The sequence below is a fragment of the Chiloscyllium plagiosum genome, chromosome 6 (genome assembly GCF_004010195.1).
Source record: "Chiloscyllium plagiosum isolate BGI_BamShark_2017 chromosome 6, ASM401019v2, whole genome shotgun sequence".
NCBI lineage: Eukaryota > Metazoa > Chordata > Chondrichthyes > Orectolobiformes > Hemiscylliidae > Chiloscyllium > Chiloscyllium plagiosum.
In genome coordinates this window covers 112573610-112588847 of record NC_057715.1, presented here as the reverse complement: position 1 = coordinate 112588847, position 15238 = coordinate 112573610, and the positions used below count along the sequence as shown (strand labels likewise).

Sequence of the window (15238 nt, the reverse complement as noted above, 5' to 3'; positions counted from 1 at the left end):
AGATGCTGCCAGACCTGCTGAATTTCTCTGGCGTTCTGTGTTTGGGTTATTTATCATTTGGATTTACTTGACTTGTGTTTTGATGTTTGACCGGAAACATCAGTGTGCTTTAAGCACGAAATGAAACTGGCTTCAAATAACCATGTTAGAAAATGTCAAATTTTGTTTTGGGTGCCCATCTGACATCCTTTGGCACGAGACGTTATAAGAAGGTTAACGAAAGGAAAAGACAAGTTATTTTGTTGAATCGTCCACGTTCATGTCCTGAAAGGATCAACAGTGAAGTAGATTAGTTAGTAACTTTCAAAAGGCAACTGTCTGTACAGCACCTATGGATCAAGAAATATTCCGGTTGATCAAGAGGTCCAACCTAATGTAAAACACACACTAAATAGTAGAAACATAATGCAGAGGGTATGCACATCACTTTTATTTTGTTTACAAATAAAACACAAGTTTTATTTAAGGTCTTATTATTAACTGTAGAGAGCCTTCTCACTCACCCCCTCAACTGACTTCACGGATGTAGTGGTATTTTGGAGAAATTGACTCTAAATTGAACCAACTGTTGATATTTCGTGTGGCCATTCTGTTTGACAAGTATATTTACATTGAGGTGAATAAATTAAAAGAATTATAACAATTGGACAGAATAATATAGTAAATTTTGTGGTATTTGATTTTTGCCGGTTCATCTGAGCATCAGTTTGTAAGGTGCTGGTTAAATCCATTTGCTGTACATCTGAAAGGCTGCAGGGGAGAATTGGATAGTTGCCCTGAAGGGCCAGCACTGGTGTGATGGGCCAAATGCTATCTTCTGTCAAATGATATGGCTGGCTCAGTGGTTAGCGCCAGGGACCAGGGTTCGATCCCTGCCTTGGGCAACTGTCTGTGTGGAGTTGGCACATTCTCCTAGTGTCTGCATGGGTTTCCTCCAGTTTCCTCCCGCAATCCAAAGACGTACAGCTTAGGTGATTTGGCCATGCTAAATTGTCCCATTGTGTTCGGGGATGTGTAGGTTAGGTACATTAGTCAATAGGCTAGGGGAATGGGTGTGGGTGGGTTACTCTTCGGAGGGTCGGTGTGGACTTGTTGGGCCAAATGGCCTGTTTCCACACTGTCTGGAATCTACAAGATGCTGTTCTGGAATACAGTAGTGGCCTTCTATGCTGTGTCTCCCCTCAGCTGGCATCAGTAAAATTTGGATTATCCAGTGGCTGTCTGATGCTACTCTGTGGGAGCTTGCTGTGCTCAAAGAAATAGCCAGTGGCATTTTACTACCTCACAGCGCTGGTCGCAGAGCACTTTGAGATGAGTGTTTGCACAGATCGACCTGAGTCTCTCTCTTTTCACACCACCTCCTGGTTTGCAGGCATCTCTGGCAGTCTGGATCACGATATTGAGGTTCATGGGGGATTTACCGGAGCCCAAGTACCACACAGCCATGAGCGATGGCAGCGAGAAGATTCCAGTCATGACCAAAATCTACGAAACCCTCGGCAAGAAGACATATAAGCGGGAGCTGCAGGCTCTCCAGGGAGAGAGCGAGGTAGGCAGCTTGATGGTGAGCCAATCTCTGCTGTTAAGAATATAGAAACGATCCTCCTTTTCCCATGTGTTTATCTAGATTTCCCTCCAGTCTGTGCTCATGTGGACTGCTACAAATAGCAATGAGTTTCTTGTTATAGTCTGGGACATTTATCACTGGAGCGTGAAACTAAGGGGTGATCTTAGAGTTTTAGAAAATCATAAGGGGTGTAGATAAGGTGAGTAGCAAAGCTCTTTCCCCAGGATAGAGGTGGCTTAAGGTGAGAGGGGGAAAGATTTAAAAAGGGACCTAAGGGGCAACTACTCCCACACAGAGGGTGGTACATATGAGCTGCTGGAGGAAGTGGTAGATGCAGGTACAGTTACAACATTTTAAAAGACATTTGAACAGGTGCATGATTAAGAGAGGTTTAGAGGGATATGGGTCAAACACAGGCAAATGGGACTAGTTTAGATTGGGAAACGTGGTGGTCATGGACGAGTTGGACCGAAGGATCTGTTTCCATGCTGTATGACCCTCTGGTAAAGATGTGTTGCTGGTAACAAGATGGTGAAACGCCATTGTTTTCAGAAATCCGGACTTCTCCTTTCTGTATCCTCTGATAATGTATGTTGTGCTGATGTTGATACACCTTCCACTAATGTTGACGTGGTTGTGTTGCAGAGTGCGCATTCTGACAAGAAGAACAGTGTGAGGCACAAGCTGGTTTCCCTGACTCTGAAGAAGAAATCAAAGCTAACTGAGGAGGTAATTTTTAAGAGTATTTTCCTGTTGCCATCCTTCCCATGCGCATGAGTCAAAATGAGTTGCATGATCCAAGTCACTTCACTGATATATCCTCCATTCGATTCCATCCTCGTGAAAATCAGGTTTTACCTTCACTCGCACCAACTCCTCCCCACCCATCATCCCAGTGCTCGCTGACGAACAGTGGCTTCAGTGTGGTAACTCTCCAACATGAAGATTTTAAATGTTTTATACCCTTGTCTGTTTCCCTGCAGCTAATCTCCCTCAGCCCTACAGCCCACTCCCTCAATCTCTCTCTGTACTCCTCTGACTAAGACCTCTTGTGCATCCTCGACGGTCCCCAGCCCATGGTGGGTGTCCCGTTTCCTTGTCTCAAAGCTCGGGAGCTCCCTTCCTAATGCGTTCCACCACCATCTCCTTGTTTCAGTCCCTGCTGCTTGGCTGAGCTTTGATCCTTATGAAGTTGAAAAGTGTGGCGCTTGAAAAGCACAGCAGGTCAAGCAGCATCTGAGGAGCAGGAGAATCGATGCTTCAGGCATAAGCCCTTCGTCAGAAACGTTGACTCTCCTGCTCTTCTGAAGCTGCCTGCCCTGCCATGCTTTCCCAGTGCCACACTTTTTGACTCTGACTCTCATTTTCTCTCCTCCTTGTGATGTGGCCCGTCCAGAGATTTTGTCCAACGAACTCGGTCCTGTGGAAATGTCTCTGATTATCTTGCTGCATTAATGGTACCATATTGGTGCAAGTTGTCATCTCTGCATCTCCCTTTTGACATTTTGGCTTCTCGTCTGACTCCTGTTAGGTGGCAAAGCGATTGAATGATGGGGATTACACCCTCCGGGGGAACAGTATGTTGGAGGACAGGCCAACCTCTAACCTGGAGAAGCTCCATTTTATCATTGGGAACGGCATCCTCAGGCCGGAGGTCAGGTACTGATCCCTCACACACCTTTATTTTCTCATTCCTGTCTTCCTGTTAGTCACCAGAGAGTTGAAGAAAGGTTAGATATTGTGGCTTTCTTTCCGTATTCTATCGATTCTCGAATGGTTCCTGAAACCTGGAAAGGAATAAAGGTAACCCCTATGATCTGGGACAGCATTACTGCCCCACAGCACCAGGGACCTGGGTTCAATTCCAGCCTCAGGCAACTGTCTGCGTGGGTTTCCTGCAAGTATCTTGTTTTCTCCCACAGTCCAAAGTTAAGTGGATTGGCCATGCTGAGTTGCCCATAATGCCCCACCGCAGGGATGTGCAGGAAAGGTGGGTTAGCCATGGGAAATGTAGGGTTACAGGGATTTGGGTGGGGGGAGGAAAATGAGTGGTGGTGCTCTTCAGCGGGTCGGAATGGACCTGATGGGCTGAATGGCCTGTTTCCACACTGTGGGGATTCTAAGAATGAGGAAGGGAGAGAGTGGAGAAGCACAGAGCTGTTAGTGTTAGAATCGACTTCGAAGGATGTAATAATTGACGGTCGGAAAGTAGTGATATGATTGAACAACACAGGTTTGATGAACGGGTTGGTGCTTTTTTAGGATACTTGTCGCACAGATAAAGGGGAACTGGCAGATGTGGTGCACGTGGACTTCTCACATTTGTTTTTTTTTATAAAAGTCCCAAGGCTGAGTTAGTAAATAAAGTGCAGAGGATTGGGAGAAATGGACCAGTATGAGTTATGAATTGGTTAACAGACAGAAAAGAGAAAGTAAGGATAAGTTCCAGAATCATTCTGAGGATAACAGACTGTAACTTGTGGGGTCAGCGCTAGTGCCACAACTGGGCACAATTTTTTGATCAATGAATTGGATGTGGGGATCAGATGTAACATTTCCAGATGTGTTGACACAATGAGTTGGAACCCAACTTTGGGAGGGTGCAAAGATGCTTCAAGAAGACTTGAACACGCTCAGTGGCTGGGCTAGAGTGTGGCTGATGGAATATAAAGCGAATGAGTATGAAGTTATTCGCTACAGAGGGAAAAATAAACTGAAAGGTGGATCATTTATTAAATGATTTAAGAGGTTAAGCAATGCGTGCTTTCCAAAGGGACCTGTTTATCAGTCTCTGAAAGCCAGCAAAGGTGCAGCAAGCAGTTTGGGGAATTGAGGATTACTGGGAACGAATGGGAGATTGGATGTGAGGAATGTTGGATTAGCTGTGACATTGCTGAATGGCAGAACAGGCTCAAGAGGCCAAGTGCTCTACTTGTGTTCCTTTATAGCCTAAATGGCATGTTGGATTGGAGTCTAAAGGTGGAGTAGCCATGCTGCAGTTTTATAGAACCTTGGTGAGACTTAATCTGAAATCTTGATCGCCTTATCTAAGGAAGGGAATACTCACCATAGAGGGAGTGCACTGGAGGATCACTAGATTACTCCCTGGGATGGCAGGATGTCAGGTGAGAAGAGCCTGAGGAAATTAGGTCTGTGTCCCTAAAATTTTGCAGAGTAAAGGGTGATCTCATTGAAACTTTCAAAGATCTTGCAGAGGGGACACAGATGTTTCTCCTGCTTGATGAGACTAGAGCCAAGGGATTTAATCTCAGAATAAGGTATATGCCTATTAAAACTCAGAAGAGGAGGAATCCCTTCACTCCAAGAGTGGTGAATCTTTGGAATCCTCTCCCCTAGATTTGGGAGTTCAGTCATTGAACAAATTCAAGACCGAGAGCAATAGATTTCTGGAAGCTAATGGCATCAAGGAATATTGAGTTGGAGTGGGAAGTGCCAATGAGGAGATAATCAACCATGATCTGATTGATTGAATTTCAAACAGGTTTGATGGGCTGAATGGACAATTTCTGATCCTAAGGGGAGGCGATAGCTTGGTGGTATTGTTGCCAGACTGTTAACACAGATAATGTTCTGGTGACCTGGGTTCAAATCCTGCCACAACAAATGATGGAATTTGAATTCAATAAGTGAGCGTCTAATGATCATAAATCCATTGTCGTTAGTGAACCAGCTGGGATTTTGCTCAGTAATGTCCTTTTTAGGAAAGGAAACTGCTGCCTTTACTCAGTCTGGCCTACATGTGACACCAGACCCACAGCAATATGGTTGACTCTTAACTGCCCTTTGGGTAATAAAGACTGGCCTGGCTAGCAATGCCCTCATCCTGTGAATGAATAAATCTAAAACAAAGGGGTTTGCGAGTCCTCATGCCTAAATCCTGCAAAAGGTTAGCGTACAAGTTCAGTAGGTAATAAGGAAGGCCACTGGACCCTGTGGCCTTTTTATTTCAAAGGGAATGGAGCATTAAAAGGAGAGAGTTCTTATCTAACTAATGCCTTGCATTACTTTGAACCAGAGCTGGAATACTGCTGTGGTACTGAGCAGATCTGGGCACTGAACTTGGACAGGAAGGATATGTTAGAATTGGACAGAGTACCATGTAGGTTTACAGGAATGATGCCTGAATTTCAGAGATTTAAGGTGTGAGGAGAGATTGTACAAATAAGACCTGTTTTCTCCAGAATTTAGAAAGTCAAGGGGTGATCTGATGGAAGTCGTGAAGGCATTAACTGGAAAAGACAGGGTAGATAAAGAGAAACTATTGCCACTGTTTGGAGATCCTAGAACGAGGGGCACAGTCTGAGAATTACGACCAGGGGAGATATTCGGACGCTCTTCCACACACGAGTGTTAGATGCTGTTTGGATCTCTTCCACAAACAGCAATTGTCAATTTTAAATTTGCAATAATGTTTTGTTAAGCAAAGGTATTAAGGGATATGGGCCAGAGGCAGGTATATGGAGTTAGGCCACAGATCAGCCACAATCTTGGTGCTGGAACAGGCTCAAGGGGCTGAGTGACCTCACCAATGGAGGTGACGTGTTGGTCACTGTCTCTCACGCTCACCTCCCCCACCCCCTACACTTTGAAAAATGGGAAAACTCTGTCCAGTCGGTGAATGTCTCTAAGCCATCCTTTTGTTTTGGGATGACACCATGACATTCCTTGTTGCATGATTCTGTGCTTATGACTGATTTTTAACAAGAGGTTCAGTGAGGTGCCTAGGCCTTATACCACCTATTGACTGAGTCTTGTCATGTGACAGGGATGAGATTTACTGCCAGATCTGCAAACAACTTACCCAGAATCCGTCCAAGAGCAGCCATGCCCGGGGCTGGATCCTCATGTCCCTCTGTGTTGGCTGCTTCGCTCCTTCTGCGAAGTTTGTCAAGGTAAGTTTCCAGCTCTCACTGTGATTTTATGAACGCTTAAAATATCCAGTGATCCACCTGAAAATGGATGGGATTTAAAACCAAGGTACATCTGATTTAAAGAAAAAGACTTCTCCCCGATGTGCTGGCCAATATGTATTTGTCTTTTCCTCTCTCCTCTCCTGCTTTAAGACCATAAGACATAGGTGCAGAAATTAGGCCATTCAACCCATCAAGTCTGCTCCACCATTCAATCATGGCTGATATGTTTTTCAAGTCGAGAGTGTGATGCTGGAAAAGCACAACAGATCAGGCAGCATCCAAGGAGCAGGAGAATCTGTGTTCGGGCAGAAGCCCTTCATCAGGAATGGTCTCAACTCTGATCTGCAGTCCTCACTTTCTCCTCCTTTTGATAAGTTTCTCACCCCCCCCCCCCCCTTCTCTCTCTTTCTCCCCATAACCCTTGATCCCCTTGATACTCAAGAACCTATCTCAGTCTTAAAAATACTCAATGACCTGGCCTCCACAGCTTTTTGTGGCAATGTATTCCAGATTCCCCACTCTCTGGCTGAAGAAGTTTCTCCTTATCTCCATTCTAAAAGGTCTTCTCTTTACTCTAAGTCTGTGCCCTCGGGTCCTAGACTCTCCTATCAATGGAAACATCTTCCCAACATCCACTCTGTCCAGGTCTTCTGGTATTTTGTAAGTTTTTCAATCCGATTTCACCCTCATCCTTATGAATTCCATCGAGGTATAGTCCCAGAGCCCTCGAACATTCCTCATATATTAAGTTTTTCATTCCTGGGACCATTCTCATGAACTTCCTCTGAACCTGCACCAGGGCCAGTACGTCCTCCCTGAAATATGGGACCCAAAACTGTCCCATCACTTCTACAGCTCCCCGCCCCCTTATTTATCTAAAAGTTTCTCTAAAATAGAAGATCATCTGTTATTACGACATTGCTATTGGTGGGAGCTTACTGTGCCCAAGATTAACCTCTGCCATCGCACATTGACTACAGCTAAATAAGATACTGATTACATTCTGAGGAAGAGTCGCTGGACCCAAAATGTTAATTCTGATTTTGCTCTCCACAGATGCTGCCAGACCTGCTGACTTTTGCCAGAAACATATTTTTTTTTTGTGTCCAAAGCTTACTGAGTGCTCTGTGTATCAGGGTACCTGGTCATGATCATATTACCATATAATATCAGAAATCACATGCCACCAGGTTATAGTCCAACAGGTTTATTTGAAATCACAAGCTTTCGGAGCGCAGCCCCTCCATTAGGTGAAAAACTTGTGATTTCAGTCCAAACCTGTTGGACTATAACCTGGTGTCATTTGATTTGTGACTTCACCCACTCCAGTCTAACACCGGTACCTACATACAACACCATTACCATATGTGGGAGTTTGCTTTGTGCAAGTTAACTGCCTTATTTCCTACACTTTAAGCACCTAATGCACTTTTGAAAAATACTCTGTTGGCTGTAAAATGCTTCAGGTTGTCCACAATCCTGAAAGGCACTATATAAATGCAAAACTATCTTTGTAATAATTCTATTTTACTTTATTTTCTTTTAGTGAAGTCCAGCTGCTCTGACTATATGGAGTTATTTTGACTTTGGGATTATTGGTATGAGAGTAGAGAATGTCTAGGTGATGAGGGACAGTTTGAGACTCCTGCCAATGCTCATGCCAGTGTAAATTGCACCAGTAGAGTCCCTTTTCTACTATTGCACATGTTTCGTCAGCACACGTTGGCTGTCACACGGTTGGTGAATAGGTGAACACTGTTTGTTTGTAAAACATGAACTTTAGTATACATGTGTTGGCTCATACATGATTCCATCCCCACCACTTAGTGTATTTTCATTGTGCGTTTTTTTTTATATATAGAGGGAGATTGCACAAGAATGCCACTATTGTGTTATTAGCAGAAAGGACTGTAATTTAATCTGCACTCCTGACAGAAAAGGGAGTGAAAAGCTGGAATGGTTTTTAAAAAAAAAAAGTGCTGTCGAAGCTAGGAATGATTCGAAAATGCCAAACAAAAGTTGTTCAATCACAAACTGACAGCTGGAATAAGTAACAGTGGGAGTGCTTGGAAGAGCTTCTAACATTTGCAGAGAGCGCCACGGAATTGGTAGAGTGCAGGAGGAGGCCATTTGACCCATGTTTGCATTGACTGTGGAAATGGCATTGTGACTTAATGCCATCCTTGTACCCTTTTCCCTTTCTGCTGTATGTTGGATCATTTATTTAGGTGGAAACAGCACCCCTATTGAATGCCTCAGTTGAACCTGCTTTCTCCACGTTTCCAGGCAGCGCATTTCATCCCCTCACTACTCACTGAGAGAAAAAGCATTTCTTGTCACGTTTACTACTTTTGCAAATTCCTTTCGTTCTGTGTTACCTTGTCCTTGAGAGAAGGACGAATGGTTTCTCCCTGTCTGCTTTGCCTAGGCTCCTCGCAATTTTGACTCATACAGCACGGAAACAGACCCTTTGATTCAACCAGTCCGTGCCAACCATAATCCCAAACTATCAGCTGTCTGCACATGGTCCATATCCCTCCAAACCTTTTTCTTTTCATGTACTTATCCAAATGTCTTTTTAATATGGTAACTGCATCAATCGCTTCCTCTGGAAATTTATTCCACTCATGAGCCATCGTGTTTGAAAGTTGCCATCCTGACTCCTTTCCCCACCCCACGAGTCAATGGTGGATTTTTGGTGGACAATTAGACTCTGGGTTACAGAACCAGTTTGGGACAGAGATTGAGCGAGAAATATGCCACAATCTAATTGAATGCTGGACCAGGCTTAAGGGGCTTAATGGCCTCCCAGTGCTCTGGTTTCCTCCCATAGTTCAAGGATATGCAGGTTAGGTGAATTGGCCATGCTAAGTTGCCCACAGTGTTCAGGGATGTGTAGGTTAGGTGCATTAGTCAGTCAGGGGAAATGTAGAGTAATATGGTAGGGAATGGGTCTGGAGGGTCTGTGAGGACTTGTTGGGCCAAATGGCCTGTTTCCACACTGTCAGGATTCTATAATTTTGTGTTTCTGTTGCTGTAGTATTTAAGAAATTTCATCAATGGGGGTCCACCCGGCTACGCACCTTACTGTGAGGAACGAATGAGGAGAACGTTTGCTAATGGAACACGGACACAGCCTCCCAGCTGGCTGGAACTCCAGGTAATTCCAGGAGTGTGAAATTTATTATTTAAAAACTGTTTAGGGGGTCGGGGGTCAGGGTTAGTGTTCCAGGACCATCTCCAAGACTTTAAACCAAAGCACATCTGCCCCCTCAGCTTGAACATGGTGTCATTAAGTGGAGGAGCTAAGGATTGCCCACCATCTACCCACAATGCCCCTCTCCAGAAATATATTATCAGATTAAGGGTGGCTCAGTGGTTAGCATTACTGCCTCATAGCGCCAAGGACCCAGGTTCGATTCCAGCCTCTGGCAACTGTCCATGTGGAGTTTGCACATTCTCCTCGTGTCTGCGTGGGCTTCCTCCATGTGCTCTAGTTTTCTCCCACAGTCCAAAGATGTGCAGTTTCGATGGATTAGCCATGCTAAATTGTCCTGTTGTGTCCAGGGATGTGAAGGCTAGGTGGGTTAGCCATTGGAATTGCAGGGTTACGGGAGGTAGGATGAAGGGGCATTGAGTCTGGGTAGGATACTCTTCAGAGGATCAGTGCCGACTCTGTAAACAGTTGGGATTATATGATTCTTTTTGAAAGTGTCAATCCCCCCCCACGACAGTGCATTCTGTAATCTGCCCTTTGTCTTCCCATTCGTAACAGGCCACCAAGTCGAAGAAGCCAATCATGTTGCCCATCACCTTCATGGATGGGACGACAAAGACCCTCCTGACAGACTCCGCGACAACAGCCAAAGAGCTGTGCAATGCGTTGGCTGACAAGATAGGCCTGAAGGATCGCTTTGGATTTTCTCTCTATATTGCTTTGTTCGACAAGGTATGGATATCCAAAACTATCATGTCTCCAACCATTGCGTTAAAGGTGATATATAAATGCTGATGGTGTTGTTGGACTACAGGAATGTACATAGAAGTTCTTTGTCTTTTTGATGTCCAGAATTTGTCCAGTCACAATGCATGATGGTCCTGCAGCCAAATTTGACATCTGTCTCTGTTCCAGTTGGAGTGTTGAAGGGTTTGATTAATCAGTCACTGATTATGTGAACTGCCCCCTCTGTAGGTCTCCTCCCTTGGCAGTGGGAATGATTATGTAATGGATGCCGTCTCCCAGTGCGAGCAGTACGCCAAGGAACAAGGCGCTCAGGAGCGCAACGCACCCTGGCGCCTCTTCTTCCGTAAGGAGATTTTCACACCCTGGCACGATCCAACTGAGGACCTGGTGGCAACCAACCTCATTTACCAGCAGACAGTGAGAGGGGTCAAGTTTGGAGAGTACAGGTGTGACAAGGTGAGTCTGACCTTCCTCAAGGCACACTCGATGGGTTGAATGGCCTATGTTCTGTGTGCCATCTCATGTTTTGCCTCATTAACTTTGTGGAAGGTGTGTGTTTTTGGCAAGGATTTATTGCCCGTGAACTGAGTTGCTTTGCTGAGAGTGGAGTTCAGAGTCCACCATCTTGCCATGGGTCTGGATTCTCCGGTAGGCCAGACCGAGAATGACTGGCAGATTTCCTGTTTGTCAACCCGATTGGGTTTTTATTGCAGCGCAGTAGATGCTTTGATACCGTTACTAGGTGGCACCATGGCTCAGTGGTTAGCACTGCTGCCTCATAGTGCCAGGGACTTAGGTTCGATTTCACCCTTTGGTGACTGCGTGGAGTTTGCACATTCTCCCAGGGTTTCCGTGGGTTTCCTCCCACAGTCCAAACATGTGCAGGTTAGGTGAATTGGCCATGCTAAAACCTGCCCATAGTGTCCAGGGATGTGCAGGCTAGGTGGGTTAGCCATGGGAAATGCAAGGATATGGAGGTTGGATGAGATCCTCTTTTTTTTTTGGAGGGTTGGTATGGATTCGATGAGCTGAGTGGCCTGCTTCCACATTGTAGGGGTTTTCTGATTTGTTTCAGATATATATTCATTGAATCTAAATTTCTCAGCTGCCCCAGCGAGATTTCTTGTCACCTTTCCCGAGTCAGTCTAGACTTGTACAGTCTTACTGGACTCACATCCAGAGACTGTAACATCCCCACCAAGTCTCCAATGTTTAGGGGAGTGGGGTAGTTAATTTCTGCTTTAAAATTGAACAAATGAATGTCTCTGTATACTGTTTAAAAGAAAATATAACCAGAGGGAACCTTTGTTGTTCCTACATTTGTGGGTAGGCGGGGTCACTAGCAAGGTTGGCATTTCTTGATCATTACCAATTATCCTCGAGAATCCTACCATGTCATTGTCGGTCTGGAGTCACGTGTAGCCCAGACTGGGTAAAGATGACAGATTGACTTCTCTGAAGGGCCTGAATGAACCAGATGGGGCATTAACAGCAACCTGTGATAGGTCGCTGATGTTAGTCTCCAGAGGTAGGGTCCTTTTTTCCTTAGGGACTCTCTCTCTCTGCCAGCACTATGGGTGCACTCACCCCTGCCCACACTGTCCCCAATTCAACCAATTTCCAAAAGCCACCCATTGAAATTCAATTCAGAGAGGCAGCTCCGCATCGCCTTCTCATGGGTAAATGGGGATATAACAGCTGGCTTAACTAGTGACGTGTCTACGTGCCCATAAATGAGCAAATAAAATCCAGATTTTTAAAAATAAATAAATTATAAATAGTTCAAACTCCCCCTGCTGCTGTGGGATTTGAACATGTGCCCGTTAGCCAGTATTGTTCATCCAGTGATGTGCAGCATGAACATTGCTGTCTTCCCCCATGAACTGAATCAAACTGTTGAGTCAGGATCTCCTTCAGCAGTTGCAGCCATTAGCTTCAGTTGGACAAGTCTGCCTCTACTGGCCTCAAATGGTATAGCATAGCAAGTCATTCAGTTACAGAGCCCACAAATGGATGATGAGTGCTAATCACGTCAACAACACCCACATTGAGAATGAAACAAGCAAAACGATTGTGTGGTGGGCACTACTGTTAAATTCTGCCCTTAGTCCACTTCCATGTGCAATTGAGCCCTTCAGCTCAAGTTGACAGTGTAGCATCAGGCATCCCAAACCAAACTGGAGTCAGTCGGAATCGGGGCAAAATCTCTGCTGGTTGGAATCCCTGATTAGAGTGGTGCTGGAAAAGCACAGCAGGTCAGGCAGCATCCAAGGAACAGGAAAATCAACATATGGTTGGAATCATACCTAACGCACAGGGAGCTGGTTATGGTTGTTGTCCAGTCATCTCAGCTCCAGGATATCTCTGCAGGAGTTCCTCAGGGTAGTGTCCTAGGCCCAACTATCTTCAGCTGCTTCATCAATGACCTTCCCTCCATCACAAGGTCAGAATTGGGGATGTTCACTGGTTACATAATGCTCAGCATCTTTCATGCCATCTCAAATACTGAAGCATTCTGTGTTCAAACGTAACAAGACCTGGACAATATCCAGGTATAGACTGGAATGATGAGTGACAAATGCCAGGCAATGATTGTCCCCAATAACAGAGATCAATCATCGTTCTTTTAACTTCCAATGGAAATATCGCTGCTAAATTTGACCACATTATCAACATCTAGGAGGCTGCCATTGACCAGGAACTGAACTGGACTAGTCACAGTGGTTACGGGAGGAGGGTCAGAGGCTAGGATCTGGGTTGCTGGGTTAAAAATCTGGGAATTCCCTCCCTAATGATATTGTCGGTCTAGAGGACCAATAATAAACTGAAAACAAGTGCTGTAAATCGCTAGTAGGTCAGGCAGCATCTGTGGAAAGAGCGAGCAAGCCAATGTTTTGAGTCTAGATGACTTTAGCTCTGAAGAGTCTACAAGAATCAATATTAGCATGCTCCCTCTCCATGGACGCTGCCTGACCTGCTGTGATCTCCAACATTATTTTTTTGTTTTTTGTTTTCAATACAGGTTCCAGCATCTGCAGTAATTTTGCTCCTACATTGGGCAGATGATAAATGCTGTCTGAGCCAATGATGCCCATGCACCCACCAATGAATAAAGAAACTAGAATGGATGATATTCCCTTCTCACTCCTCTGTGCAGCCATGTGGATATCCAGTGTTTGCTCAGAAGCCAACCGCTCTGAATGAGCACCTCCACCATGTGGCCTGCACCAGATAGTGATACTGAGTCAGCACCACCCTCCCTCAGGGGCCTGCAGTTGGGTGATCAATGCAGCCCCTCTCTGTGATGTCCATTTCCTGTGAGGGTTTAAACATCAAAAAAAAAGTAACAATCCAAGTGTTGTTCTGGTTTACCATTTTGTTATACATTTACTTGGGTTAGCCAACACTTACTGACTCTGTTTCTCTTCCACTTTCTGTAACTTGTACCCTGGCTGCAATAGGAGGAAGACTTGGCTGAGCTGGCATCCCAGCAGTACTACGTGGATTATGGGTCCGAGATTGTCCTGGAGCGACTCTTGAGCTTAATCCCATCTTACATTCCAGACCGGGAGATCAGCTCCTCTAAAACAGTGGAGAAATGGGCTCAGTACATCACTGCAGCTCATAAGAAGGTGGGTTCACACTGCACAGAACTGAGAGACTGACAGAGGCTGCATCCCTCGGACCTGAGATTTATCCAGCTCGCTGTGTTAGAGCCTGAACAGACCAGCCCCCTCTCCTAGCTGATTACCATCTTCCTTAAACTTAAGCTCATCCAACATTTCTTGTTCTCCCCATATTTGTTGGCATTTATTTACTGTTGTCTTACGTTCTGTCTGTTTATGGGGCAGCACTGCTGCCTCACAGTACCAGGGACCTAGGTTTTGTGTGTGTGTGCTCCCCGTGTCTGGGTTTCCTCCGGGTGCTCCATTTCCTCCCACAGTCCAAAGATGTGCAGGTTAAGTGGATTGGCCACGCTAAATTGCCCATAGTGTTCAGGAATGTGCAGGCTGGGTGAATTTACCTTGGGTAATGCAGGATTGCAGGGATGGGTCTGGGTGGGATGATTTTCACCAGGTCAGTGTAGACTCGACGGGTCGCATGGCCTGCTTCCACACTGTTAGGGGTTCTATGATTCTGCAAATTCACTCAATCCTTTACCTTTCAGATGTCTGCTCCTTCCATCTCCTGTGTTTTTTTTTGTTTTGCTTCACCATTGGTCATGTCTTCAGTCCCAAGTTTTGAACTTTCCTCTCCAGCCTCCATCTCCTCCTTCATGATAAAAGCTATCTCAGCTCTCTCAATCCAGAAGAGGCTTATCAGCCTGATCTGATATCCCCATGTGGGCTGATTTGATCTCTTGTCCCATTTCGTTCCTGAGCATAGTGGGATATTTTCTGATGGTAAAGGCTGTTTTGAACAAAGTTTATTGTTGAAATCTTTCATAATCAGATGTTAACATGGAAGTGGATATTTGTGAAATTTAGGATTGATGCTCTGCAAGGTTTGACTGAAGTTTTGTAAAGTTAAAGCTGTCGGGTGTGTTTTGGCACAGAATCAACTGATCATGCAACAAGGGGGATGTCCGGTTCCAAGTGACCAATTGTGTTAGGGGATTCTGTAGTCCGAGGTACAGACAGACATTTCTGTGGCCAGCAGAGAAAAAGCAGAATGGTGTGTTGCTTCCCTGGTGCCAGGATCAAGGATGTCTCAGACAGGGTGCAGAATGTTCTCACGGGGGAGAGGGGCCAGCAGGAGGTCATTGTCCACATT

The 15238-nt window shown here is 45.2% G+C and overlaps 1 protein-coding gene across 3 annotated transcripts in view; it reads left to right on the top strand.

Moving 5' to 3' along the window:
• The window catches only part of myo7aa (myosin VIIAa), a 190377-nt gene that overhangs the window by 112677 nt on the left and 62462 nt on the right, over positions 1–15238 (top strand). For all 3 annotated transcript variants that reach the window (XM_043692431.1, XM_043692430.1, XM_043692432.1), the window contains 8 exons: positions 1373–1549; positions 2213–2296; positions 3099–3226; positions 6354–6480; positions 9542–9661; positions 10277–10450; positions 10694–10921; positions 13927–14097. In XM_043692431.1, coding sequence (XP_043548366.1) covers positions 1373–1549; positions 2213–2296; positions 3099–3226; positions 6354–6480; positions 9542–9661; positions 10277–10450; positions 10694–10921; positions 13927–14097 — 1209 coding nt within the window. The remainder of the gene's footprint in view (positions 1–1372; positions 1550–2212; positions 2297–3098; positions 3227–6353; positions 6481–9541; positions 9662–10276; positions 10451–10693; positions 10922–13926; positions 14098–15238) is intronic.